Here is a 13,287-nt window from a genome sequence, read left to right as displayed (position 1 = left end):
GTTCAATTTCCTTTATACTCAAGAAGCAAATTCACTATTTCTGTATGTTCATTTAGAGATGCCATTTCAAGTGCTGTATATTGTGAAATAAAAAATTCTTAAATATTAATTTAAAATGTTAAATTATTTTAATCAATATTCAATAAACTAAATTAATTTTTTTAACATTAACATCTATGTCTTTTTGTTTAAGAAGTAATTTTACTATATCTATGTAACCTTCTTCAGCTGCCCACATAAGTGCTGTATAAAATAATTTAAATTATTTTCAAGTATTATTTTTATATATCAAAATAATAAAATAAACAGAAAATAAAATAAATAAATATTAACAGCATTAATATCAATTCCTTCTTGTTCAAGAAGTAATTTAACTATTTCTGTATAACCATATCCAGATGCTTCAATAAGTGCCGTATCATACAATATAAAATATTTCTAAATATTACTTTGAAATAATAAATAATTAAAACAGCCTTTAAACAATCGAAACAAATATCTTTAACATTAATATCAATTCCTTTTTGTTCAAGAAGTAATTTAACTATTTCTGTATAACCACATGAAGATGCCAAAATAAGTGCTGTTCTGAATAATTTAAATAATTTCCAAATATTATTTTGAAATATAAAATTATTATAATAAATAATATCTTTAGCATTAATATCAATTTCTTCTTGTTCAAGAAGTAATTTAACGATTTCTATGTGATTTTCCTCACATGCTTTTATAATAGCTGTTTTAAATAATTTAATTAATTTCCAAATATTTTTATTAAAACATCAATTTATTAAAATAAATATTAAACAAAACAAATAAATATCTTGTTCATTGATATTAATTGATCTTTGTTCAAGAAGTAATTTAACTATATCAATATGATTAAATTCAGATGCCCATATAAGTAATGTATAAAATAATTTATATAATTTCCAAATGTTATTTATAAATATTAAAATATCAAAATAAGTATCAAATATTATAAATCATCTAATTTTTTTATTTTAGTTCCTTTATGCACAATAAGTAATTTAATTATATCTGTATAACCAAATAGATAAGCAACATAAAGTGCTGTTTGAAATAAATTAAATAATTTCCAAATATTATTTTGAAATATTAAATTATTAAAATAAATTTCAAATAAAACTATTCAATATTTTCAGCATTTGTATCAATTTCTTCATGTTCAAGAAGTAATTTAACTATATCTGTATAACCAAATGCGGTTGCTTTTATAAGTGCTGTTTCAAATAATTTTAACAAATTCCAAATATTATTTAGAAAGATAAAATCATAAAAATAAATTTCAAATAAAATAAATGAATACTTTTAGCATTAACATCAATTCCTTCTTGTTTAATAAGTAAAATAACTATATCTTTATAATTATTTTGTGCTGCAAGGAAAAGTGCTGTATCAAATAAATTAAATAATTTCCAAATATTATTTTGAAATATAAAATTATTAAAATAAATATCAAATAAAACAAATAAATATTTTTAGCATTAACATCAATTCCTTCATGTTCTAAAACATATTTAATAAGCTCAATATTATTTGAATTTGCGGAAAAAGCCAAAATATTTATAGGGATTTGATTTTCTTTCAGAAAATATTTAACAAGATATAAGTTACCATATCTTGCTGCGTTATTAATAACATTGTTGTTTATTTTCATTCCTTCTTCAAGTAGAAAATTAAAAATTTCATAATTATGATAACAAATACATACTCCACTTAGTGTTTCTAATTTTTTGATTTTTTCGAATTTATTTTCATAAAGATATTTAAAGATATCATTTTGATGGAATTTTATTGCTGTTTCATATGCACCTTCAAATGATGAATGATTTTGTACACATAAATGAATAATTTCTTCATTTCCACCTGCAACTGCATATTTGCCTGTGTTATTTACATCGGCATTATTCATAAGCAAATATTTAAAACATTTAATAGATCCAAAAAATGCAGCATAATCAATTAACGAAACTTTTATATATTCCCAACCAACAAAAGAACATCTTTCATAAGGAGATAGTTTAATGTATTGATTAAAATCAAAATTGGTTTGTGATGATATTTCTTGAAGTTGTTTGATTTCATCATTTCGAATTATTTTTGCAATTTTATTTGGATTAACTCCTTCTTCAATTAATTTCTTATGAAGTTCCCAATCATTCTTTGATAGTTCATCATAATTTTTAAGTATTTGTTTCATAAATTTATTAAATTTTAATGCTTTAATTTCTTTTTTTGACATGTAATGTGAAAAATATGGATTCGATTTGTTTTCTTCAAGATTTGGTTCAAAAAGTTTTTGTTTGTTCATATAATAAAGAAGATAATTTGCTTCTTGTATTTGTTTGGACAAAAGGTAACTTATAAATTCATCAATTATATTTATTTTGCTCCCATTTTTCTCTTCTAATGCTTTGATTTCTTTCAAAAAGTTTAAATATATATCAGGGTTGTTATTTTTCAGTACAAACTGTGTGTATATCATTTGATTTATAATTAAATTAAAAGAAATTGGGTAATTTTCATCGAATTTGTTAAATATAGTATTCGCTGATTGTGTAAAATTTACTTCATTTAAACTAAAGATTATCTGTTTTAGAAACAAAATTGTTTCAAATTCACTTTGATTTTCCATTTTTTCGTCATTTAATCTTTCTGATGACATACGATGCAACTTAATGGCACATTTTTGATAAACTTTTTGAGTGGGAAATGACGATTAAAATATACTGATTTTTTTTTTTTTTTTTTTTCAAAAATACAACAAAAATATATTGAGCAAAAATGAATATATGCTTTTAACAAATATGACTAGTATATGAACTTATAATCATACAATAATGCCAATAATAATTTCAACAATTTTTTACAAGTGAATGTATATTACTACGTTTTTCTAATTCTAGGAAATCATTCCCATTCATTTAAGAAATCAGTGTTCACAAAAAACTATAATGAAATTATCTTCAATTTTCTAACAAATTACAAATTGTGATTAATAATTTAATAAATTCATCAATCACCAATGAAAACATTTAGAAATTTCATCAAAAAATCTAAAACAACCGTTTCTATCTTTATTCATTGGGTTTCTTCGACCAAATTGGTATGACAGTTGGCTTAGGTACAGGTGAATGCACCAACTTTGATGACATTGCATGTTTACTCTTATCATCTGCTTTATTACATTGTAACTTTGTCATTGGTTCGGATTTTTCTGTTGATGAATCTGTTTCAATTTCTTGATTATTCTTTTTAAAGTACGCCAATAAGTCTGAAGATGAATATGACTCAGAAGATGTTTCAGATGAGCTTGATGATGTTGTGGTTTCAGTCGATATTGTTGACGATGAAAATGTATCTGATGAATCTTTGGGTAAATCATTAACGGCGGACATTTGAACTTGAACTTTCATTGAGTTTAGGTTACTCTTAAGTGATAAACCAGCACGACTAAAGCTTGGATGAATGGATTCTTTAGTTTCTTGAGGCGAAGGTTCTCTGAACGATAGGCCTCTAAACGGTCGCGATGCTGGTGGTCGTGGCGCTTTTCCTGTTTGTGTGAATCTACGCTCTCTTCGAAACCCAATGGTAGGTGTGGAAGACCAATCATATTTGTAATCGTAGATATAGCCTTTTCGAATGAATAAATCTCGAAACATTTGGCGATATCGTGAATATTCTGGTTCTTCAGTAAAGTCTAGATGACGAACTAATCGAAGGTATTCAGCAAACTCGGATGGAAGACCTTCACATACACGAGATAATGGAATATTTTCTTTGTAATCACAAATCATTTCGAATTTTGTTTTCAATTTGTCACCACTGAGACCAATCCATGGAAGTGTGCCTTTGAGTAAATAAACAAATACATATCCAAGTGATTCCATATCATCTCGTCTAGATTGTTCAAGTCCTTTAAGTGCATTAATAGATGCATATCGGGCCGTGCCAGTGAGGTTTTTGCCTTCAACTAAAGGAATATGTTCATATGTTGATAAATCTCGATATCTTTTGGAAAGTCCAAAATCAATGATATAAACTTGAGAAGCATTTTTTCCAAGACCCATAACAAAATTATCTGGTTTTATATCTCTGTGTATAAAAGATCTTTTGTGGATATATTCAACACTTGATATCATTTGATCAGCAAGCATTAAAACTGTCTTAAGTGTAAGCCTTTGAGGTCCACGGAAGAGAGCTTCTATTGACTTACCAAATAAGTCAATTACCATTATATCATTGGTTGCTTGAGTTCCAAACCAATGAAGTTTTCCTATATTGACAGCGCCTGAAAATATATTATAAAGCTTTGCTTCATATTTGAGTTGAGGATACTTTGTCCTATTATCTTCAAATTTCGCAGCATATTTATTACCATCTTTATCTTGACATACAAATATTTGGCCAAAGCTTCCTGCCCCAATTTTATTAAGAAGGGTATATTTGCTTTTTATTGATATAGGTTGTGTTCTCATGAAATATTGTTGGCCCTGATAAAAATTCCCAAAGTATTCAAAATATTTTGTTTGGGAAAATAGAGCGATAGAATGTTTTGAATCGAAACCCATCGTTTCACATATTGAAAAATGTCACCTGCTCTTAACGTTCGATTCTACGATAGGAAATGCTGTAGGCAGCGGCTTGTATAAACTGTCATCTGTTTTGTGGTTTTAACCTTTAGTAAACGGCTTTTGGCGGCGAAAATCATCGGCACCTCAAAACACGTTCTCCGTTGCTGGTATTTTACACGTGTTTCTAACAAATGAATAAGAAAGCTTTCATCATTTTTTGTTAATTCCTAGATTTTTTGGGATTAAAACCAATTTTTTATTGGGTTTTTGTTGAAAGAAATGAATACTGTCTTAACGATGACGATTAATATCAACACAAAATCGAACAGACATTGTCACAAGCACCCGACCATTTACTTATTCAATTCAAAATAAACATTTATTTTGGCTTTTTTTATTATGAACATTTACACAAAAACGGTTGTTGTCAAAAAGCTTGTCAGGAATTTATAAAAGCAGCTTTTTCAATTGGTTATTTGCGACACTTTTTGTTTAGGCCTTGACACCCCCTTTATAAATTCTGAGAGTGCATAGAAATATTTAACGGCTAATTGAAAGGGAAAACTGGCCGCCTCAAAAAATAAAATGTCTCTTGTGCAACAAGCTGTCGAAGCAATCATCAGACCTCCAAGGAGGGAATACAACAACGTAGATATCCCATTAGTTTACAGGGATGAGCGTAAAATTTCTTACAAACGACATCCAGTCAACTATACGAATGAACGTAACCAAAAGATTGTAGGTTCAATTTATGTTCGTGAAGACAAAGATCCTATGGATGGTGGTCCATGTGTTATTTATCTTCATGGAAACTCTTCAAACCAATTCGAAGGTCAATTCTTAATCTCAAACATTTGCTCACTTGGTATAGCGCTGTATCTCTTTGATTTCGCTGGCTGTGGCGATAGCGATGGTGATTATATCTCTCTTGGTTATTACGAGATCAAAGATCTTAACTTTTTGATTTCACAACTTAACTCAACATTTGGTTTTGATAAATTTGCTCTCTGGGGACGCTCTATGGGAGCAGCCACAGCTGTTTTATGCCGTAATCCATTAGTTGTATGCAAAGTTGTTGACTCAACATACAGTTCACTCTATGAAGAAGTCAAAGCTATGGCTTCAAATCTCGGTGTTCCTGGTTTTCTTTCTCCCAGTATTATATGGATTTTAAGTCATCTTATTTCCAACAAATCAGACTTCGACCTCTACAGCGTAGAGCCACTCGAAGAAGCAAAGAAGCCAGGAAACTGCCCAATGATCATGTGTCATGCTACAGACGACAAACTTGTTCCTTTTGAACAAGGAAAACAAGTTTTCGATGCATATTCAAACCCAGACAAAATCTTCGTAAAGGTTTCACACGGCCACAATGGACGACGTGGAAGCGCATGGATCTCACGCGCGCTTGGCTTCATACTTGATAAATTTGGCATTCAACATACAGATAAGTTATATGTCGAAACGTCATGTCACTTGAAGCCAGTTCAACACTTTAAGGATATCAGAGACTTAATGGGCGCACAGAAGGTGTGTACAACTGCTTGTTTGTGAATTTTATCAAATCGGACTTAGTTTGTGGAATTTTTCCAATAACACTATATAAAATATATGTTATTTTTGTAATAACTTTGTTTTTAATTGTTTTGATTTGACTTTTATTTAGTCAAAAATATTTTAATTTGATTTGTGAACATATTTGAACGTGTGAATGTTCGCTTGGTTTTGGTGGTGAGTTTAGTTAAATTGACATTAGTAATTGATATAACTCGGATTGATACATTGTTGCATGACATATAATAAATTTTTAGGTGATATATTGATTAACTCTGATGCAAAATTGCTAAGCCCCTGTTGGGTAACCAGTTGCCCCGAATGATTTGGGATGGATAAGCTTCTTCAATATTTGGTTGTGAAATTGATCTAAAAGTTAACGTACGTGTTAAACGGTTTCAAATGAATTACAAAAAAGAAGCGAAAAGAAAAAACGAAGGAAAAGTGATAGTCCCAAATGGAAAAATTGGGAAAGATGACAGGATTCAGTTTATATTTACTCAGCTAACATCAACATGTAATGAGGAAAATTTTGATACATTGCTTGAATTAATTGATGAGTTAGGTCTAGAACTTAAACTTGAACCTTCCATTGCAAACCAAGTTGTGAGGAATTGTTTTGAAATAATAAATTCAGGTCAATTGGATTTTTTATATAAGGTTTTATCTGTTGCAAGTTATGCCTTTCAATTTACAGAAACGCCACAAGAACTTTTCCAACAATTACAAATATGGAATACATTTAAAAACGTTCTAAATCCAACCATAGGAATTCCATTTCTTTTAAAAATTATTGACTTTATTGACTATTTTCTTGAAAAAATATCCAAATACGACATCAGTGTGCAATGGCTCGAAGAAGCATTCTTTATTTTTCATAAATTTTCTATTTTAGATGATGTTAATTTCTTTCAACTTCGATCAACTTTTTTGGAACTTACCTCCAAGATTATACCCAAAGCTCTTTTAACTGAAGATCAAGTTCATGAAGGTTATTCTTTTTATTTTTCTAATCTTGAACATTTTAATCCAAATTTTGATTTTGTTTATGTTTTTTCTTCTATATATTCACTTCTTTCCAAGTATCCCTTTTTATACGAAACATTTATTAACCTTCATCACTTTGAGATTACATTTAGTCTCTTTACGTCATCTAATCCTGAGCTTGTTACCAAATGCATTTCGATTTTCACTCCAATTGTTTCTAACGATATCATAATTGAATACTTTATTCAAAATCACTTCATAAGTATTGTTGTCCAACAAATCAGATATTGTATAAATGATGTAAAAGCAAAACTCATAAAGTTTACATATGAATTAGCTGAGGTGAGTCCTATTTTATCACAAGAAGTCATTGATACTGAATTACTTAAAATTGCTGATTTATATGTGAATAACTTCGAATTAGAGGTGTATACATTACGTTTAGTAAGATGTGTACTCACTCGGCAGCAACTACCACCAGATGAATATATTTATAATTATTCTCTCATGAAATCAATTGCATTTTTATCCACTGATGATCCAACAATAATTGCAGACTCTGCAAAAATAATTATGATGTTACATACCCAAATCAAACAAATATCAGACGAAACTACACAAGAAATTGTCGAAGAGGCAGAAGCCCTCAGAAACAATGAGGCGCAAGATGTTGCCGAAGCTATGGATGAGCTCATCGCCGTTTTATGTACCGATGAAGAAACAGATTTTTGAACCGAATTTAATCGTTGGACATGTGATGTAAAATGAATAAAAATTCTATAAAATTCAAAGATGTTATTTTAGTTGAGCTTTGCTATTGGCGTTTATCCAAGAAAGACCGGCTCGGCACCATCGTTAACTTCTTCTGGTGCTTCTTCCTCATAGAATGGTTCATCAGCAATTCTGTAGATTTCGTTTTCGTCATAGTCATCATTGGAAACTTCGAGAGCTGGAGCTGTGCCGTCTCCTTCTAATTCAATAGCAACACCATTGCCTTCTTCGATGTAGAGTGGTTCATCATCTTGTATAATTTCGTCGTAGACTGGGACTTCGATGGCTGGAACAGTTCCATCACCTTCTAATTCAACGGCAACTGCATTACCTTCAGCTTCTTCTTCGTCATAGAATGGTTCATCAGCAATTCTGTAGATTTCATTTTCATCATCATTAGCAACTTCGAGAGCTGGAGCTGTGCCGTCTCCTTCTAATTCAATAGCAACACCATTGCCTTCTTCGATGTAGAGTGGTTCATCATCTTGTATAATTTCGTCGTAGACTGGGACTTCGATGGCTGGAACAGTTCCATCACCTTCTAATTCAACGGCAACTGCATTACCTTCAGCTTCTTCTTCGTCATAGAATGGTTCATCAGCAATTCTGTAGATTTCATTTTCATCATCATTAGCAACTTCGAGAGCTGGAGCTGTGCCGTCTCCTTCTAATTCAATAGCAACACCATTGCCTTCTTCGATGTAGAGTGGTTCATCATCTTGTACAATTTCGTCGTAGACTGGGACTTCGATAGCTGGAGCGGTGCCATCACCTTCTAATTCAACGGCAACTGCATTACCTGGGATTATGTATTGGTGTGATTCTTCATCATCTTCATAGCTAACGTATCCGTTTTCTGGTATGTATTTTCCGTCATAATTGTATTCGCCTTCTTGTTCACCATCATAAAGGTTATAACCTTCACTTTGGAGATCTTCTTCGTAAGCTGGGGCATCATTGGTGTATTCTTTGTCGTATTCAGCGTAATATGGTTCTTCTGCTGCGTCAACAACGTAGTATTGGGAAACGCAGAAAGCTGTTAAAAGCAAAAACATTTTGTCGCCGGTTAGGAAACCGTTGGCATTTGACAATACAATTTGAATGATGTTCGTTTCAATTAATTGAATTCGTGGAAAATTAAAAGAAACCGTAATGCGCGTAAAGCATTAAAATAAATTCACAGAGTATCGTTTCCATATTGAACCGCCTCCTTTTAATTTTGAATTATATCGGCGAAATTACCCCATTGAAAGTCATTTTCCTAAATGATGCTAGGTATCAGTTAAATGATATCTTCCTTCGATGCTTTCATGTTATAACTGTTTTTTTCTTTTTTGGCGCAATATTTATCATTTGTTTTTTAATGGACTTATAAATGTGTACTTGAACTGTAACATTTATTTGTCACTTTTTCGATTTTTGGTATTTGATCACTTTATAAAAAGTGAACGATAAAAATCAATTGAATGATCAAGCAGTTTTATTCATATTATTTTAGTTGCGAATTTTATTTTTTTTCGAAAATCCATGAATAGCTTGTTTAAAAAAATTCTGTTTGGATGAGAAAAAAATATTAATTTAATGATATTGACATAAAAATTTTATGTTTTTTTACATGATTAACCTTTTTGAAGGTATTTTTATTGTCCATGTCTTGGACTCCACGATGATAAAAAAGAATTCATATTTTTCAACAATAAATGATAAATTTGAAATCAAACAATAAAAAATATGCTATTAAAAGCAAAGCATCAAGATAACATTAACACAACAGTTTCATTCATCAATTGATTCACTTTATCTCGATAAAAATCAATAAATTAAATCTAATTTACAAAAACAAACATATTACAAACATAAGTATTTTTTCTCTTTTTCATCAACAACTTGTAAGACATTGTTTACAATGTTAAAACAATTCGATTTCGCCTTTTCCATTATTTCTTTAAATTTATTGAAATCAGATGCAATATTCCAATTACATTTTGACCATTTCTTTGCTATTTTTTCAACAAGTCCAATGTAAAACAAAATAATAATTTTCCAAAGCATTGTTTTATCAGATGACCCTCGAACGAGATTACTATCAGTAATTGTTTCAAATGTGCAATTAACGCAAACAATCAAAATTAACATCATCGGAAATTGTCGCTTTGGAGAAAAAGCTGCATCGAGAATATCTTTAGATATACGATTAAATTTGCTAAAAAGAATAAGTGGGAAGAAAAGTCCAAGAAGTCCTGTTCCCCTAAGATCTGTCGTAGGATTAAATCCTTGAAATCCAAGTACAGTCCATTGAGGACCTTTTAATGGTGGATATTTTGGACATTTCGTTATAGAAAAATGAAGAGCAAAAAGAAGTTTACGATGTAATTCATTACTTTCTGTAAATTTAATTTTGGTGAGTTTAAATATGTTTTTTAGGAGTTCTTTAGATTCTGAGTCAAGCTCATTAAAATATGAAATTTTTTGAGTAAAATTTGTAGTGACAATTGATGATGATTCACATTCTTTATATAAAGATTGCTGAATTTCATTGACAACTTCATCTATTGATTGATTAAAAGATCCTTCTTCTGTTTCCATCCCAAGAAAAAACGGCAAAAAATATATAGTCAAAAAATTAACAATAGCTGTCAATTTGTCCTTATCATCAACCATTTAATGATTTTCTTCTTGTTCTCGTTCTCATTATCAGCTCTATTTGGAATTGATTTTGGTTCTGAGTACATTAAAGTTGGGATGGCACTCCCTGGGAAGAGTGTTCATGTTGTTTTGAATCAGCAATCAAAAAGGATTTCTCCATCTTATTTTGCTATATGGAATATCTCAAATCCAAAAGCAACAAATCCTCCAGCGCATTGGGCTTTTAAAGATTTAAATCAATTAAATTGGGCCTTTTTGGATGCAGCAAAAATTCATACAAATCGCTTTCCAAAGAATGGAATCAAAGGAATTCCACCACTTCTAGGAGAAAAGAATGGACTTACAGGACGCGAAATTTATGCATTAATGCTTCGACACCTTATAAGTACGGTTGATGACGAAAAATGGAAACCAGAAACAGCAACAGTTGTTCTTAGTGTTGAGCCTAACTTTCCTTTTGAAGAAAGGATTGCTTTAACTGAGGCAGCCAAGATTGCCAGAATTAATTTAGTATCAATTATTGATTCTCCAACAGCTGCCGCCAATGTATATGCATTAGAGAAACACACGCTTTATGCAAACTCACCAAAAACAGTCATATTCCTTGATTTAGGCGCAAAACATACCTGGGCAGCAATCTACAAATTCATCAAAAAAGGCGAAAACCCAATAGTTGAGCAGCTTGCAGTTTCGTCAAATTACTCTCTTGGAGGCAATCTTATGGATGTGAAAATATCCAATTTATTAATGAACAAATTTTATGAAACTCATGGAATAAAGGTTGAAAGTGATCGAGTACAACGTCGTTTCCTTGAAGAATCACGAAGAGCTAAAGAACTTCTTTCATTGAATGATAAGTCAGAAGTCAAAATTGATGATGTTGTTGACGATCTTGGCATATCTTATATCCTAACACGTCAAGAGTTTGAATCCCTAATATCCGAGTTCAATACATCTCTCTGTTCATTAGTTGACGACGTTATCAAAAAGGCCGGCTTAACGGTCACCGATGTTAACTCCATTGAACTCATTGGCGGCGCTACACGAGTACCATATGTTATGCAAGTTCTTATGGAGCATGCAGGTATGAGCAAACTTAATCGTACCATGAATAGTGATGAAGCTATCGCAATTGGTTCCACATATATTGGAGCCTCAATGTCCAGCTCATTCATTGTTAAGTCTATCAAAGCCAACTCAGCTATTGGTATTAATGTATCTTTGATAACGCCCACAGGAGGGAAAAAGGTTTTATTCACAGAAGATTCTGACATCAATGAAAAACCGCAATTTTTGTGTAAGGTCGGTGAACTTGGCACTTTTACCATCGTTTCCGGTTTTAACGATACGGAAATTTTACTGTTTGAAGTTGTTGTACCAAAAGAATCCTTTTTGAGCGATGAAGTAGAGATTGTTTTTGGTCTTAACAACTTCCTTGTTCCTACTGTTGTCAATGCAACCATCAATAGTAAGTTCCGTGCAAAAGTCAAATCGACATCTCCAGAATTTGTAATTGATGAAGATGAAACAGATCGAAGTTCGAAGTTCATCCGCAAGATGGAAAAGGTCATGAAAGAACGTCTCAAGCAACAACAATTAAGAAGTGATTTTGAAAGTTATATGTACAAGATCAGAGACAAAATCGAATACAATGAAGACTTCAAGAAAGTATTAACAGAGGACGAAATGAACGAGATAAAGGAAACCCTTAAAACTAATCAACAATGGTATGAAGCGACAGATAAGCCAAAATCATATGAACTTAAGAAGAGATTTTCACAACTACAAAAAATGATGAAAGCGCCTGACACAAGATTTGATCAATTATCGAAAAGAGATAAAGCATTTGATAAGTTGAACAAAACATTACGAACTGTGTTCAACTCAATCAATGAATCATGGCCAATCTTTCGCAGTTGGATTCCAGAAGAAAAAATGAACGCATTATGGGAACTATATAATGCCACTAAAGATTGGATGGATGAAAAGGAAGGACTTGTTAAGCAAGCAAAGGCTACAGATGACCCAATAGTGATGGACTACGAAATCGACGCGAAAACAAAAACTTTGGAAAGGCTTTACAACCAAACCGCAGCCATCAAACAACCGACGCAACCGCCAAAAGCAGTCAAAAAGGAAACATCAAAAGAAGATGATGCGCAAACCGAAAAACCGTCGAATGCTGAGACAGAAAATGAAAACGAAAGAGAAAATATAAAAGAAGAGCAAAAACCAAAGAATATGAAAAAGAAAGGAAAGCAAAAGAAGGTGAAACAACCAAAGATTCTTAAATCTAATCGAGAAAATCTTAATGAGTTAGAAAGAGAAAAACAATTGCAAAAGGATATTAATGAATATAATAGAGAAATAACAAAAGAATTAGAAAGAGAGAACAAAATGCAAAAAGAAGTTAATCCTATTGATATGAACAACAAAGAATTACAATCCAAAGATGCATCTAATGGAGAAGTTGATGACGTCATCAAAATCGTAAGAGAAGAAAATGTCGATGATGATAAAATAGTTCGGAAAATGGAGAAAGAAAGAATTGTCTCTGGAAAAGACTTCCAAGGAATCGAATATGAAGTCGAAAAGGAAGAAATAATAATTGATAACGAATCAGACACAAACCAGAAGAAAAAGAACGAACTTTGAGGATTATGTGAAGTGAATAAAGTCATACAAATACAAAACGGTTTTATTTAAAATACAACTTTTTGATAATTCTTTT

The 13,287-nt window shown here is 31.1% G+C and overlaps 5 protein-coding genes across 5 annotated transcripts; 3 read left to right on the top strand and 2 right to left on the bottom strand.

The window, feature by feature from the left end:
* Positions 1-3,101: 3,101 nt before the first annotated feature.
* Positions 3,102-4,502, bottom strand: GO595_003358 (CK1 family protein kinase; the record flags this gene model as incomplete). Its single annotated transcript, XM_067916370.1, has 1 exon — positions 3,102-4,502. One exon carries the CDS (start codon positions 4,500-4,502, stop codon positions 3,102-3,104), a length of 1,401 nt encoding a protein of 466 aa, XP_067777159.1.
* A 681-nt stretch (positions 4,503-5,183) lies between these two features.
* On the top strand, positions 5,184-6,152 carry GO595_003357 (Clan SC, family S9, unassigned serine peptidase; the record flags this gene model as incomplete). Its single annotated transcript, XM_067916369.1, has 1 exon — positions 5,184-6,152. The coding sequence occupies one exon, from the start codon at positions 5,184-5,186 to the stop codon at positions 6,150-6,152; it is 969 nt and encodes a 322-aa protein (XP_067777158.1).
* A 1,494-nt stretch (positions 6,153-7,646) lies between these two features.
* GO595_003356 (uncharacterized protein) lies at positions 7,647-7,871 on the top strand (the record flags this gene model as incomplete). Its single annotated transcript, XM_067916368.1, has 1 exon — positions 7,647-7,871. One exon carries the CDS (start codon positions 7,647-7,649, stop codon positions 7,869-7,871), a length of 225 nt encoding a protein of 74 aa, XP_067777157.1.
* Positions 7,872-7,963: 92 nt separating this feature from the next.
* Positions 7,964-8,965, bottom strand: GO595_003355 (uncharacterized protein; the record flags this gene model as incomplete). Its single annotated transcript, XM_067916366.1, has 1 exon — positions 7,964-8,965. One exon carries the CDS (start codon positions 8,963-8,965, stop codon positions 7,964-7,966), a length of 1,002 nt encoding a protein of 333 aa, XP_067777156.1.
* Positions 8,966-10,574: 1,609 nt separating this feature from the next.
* On the top strand, positions 10,575-13,211 carry GO595_003354 (dnaK protein; the record flags this gene model as incomplete). The annotated part of the gene is made up of 1 exon (XM_067916365.1): positions 10,575-13,211. One exon carries the CDS (start codon positions 10,575-10,577, stop codon positions 13,209-13,211), a length of 2,637 nt encoding a protein of 878 aa, XP_067777155.1.
* Positions 13,212-13,287: the final 76 nt, after the last annotated feature.

The sequence above is a fragment of the Histomonas meleagridis genome (assembly GCF_020186115.1).
Source record: "Histomonas meleagridis strain 2922-C6/04-10x chromosome Unknown contig_20, whole genome shotgun sequence".
Taxonomy (NCBI): Eukaryota; Parabasalia; order Tritrichomonadida; family Dientamoebidae; genus Histomonas; species Histomonas meleagridis.
This window is presented reverse-complemented; position numbering and strand designations above follow the sequence as displayed.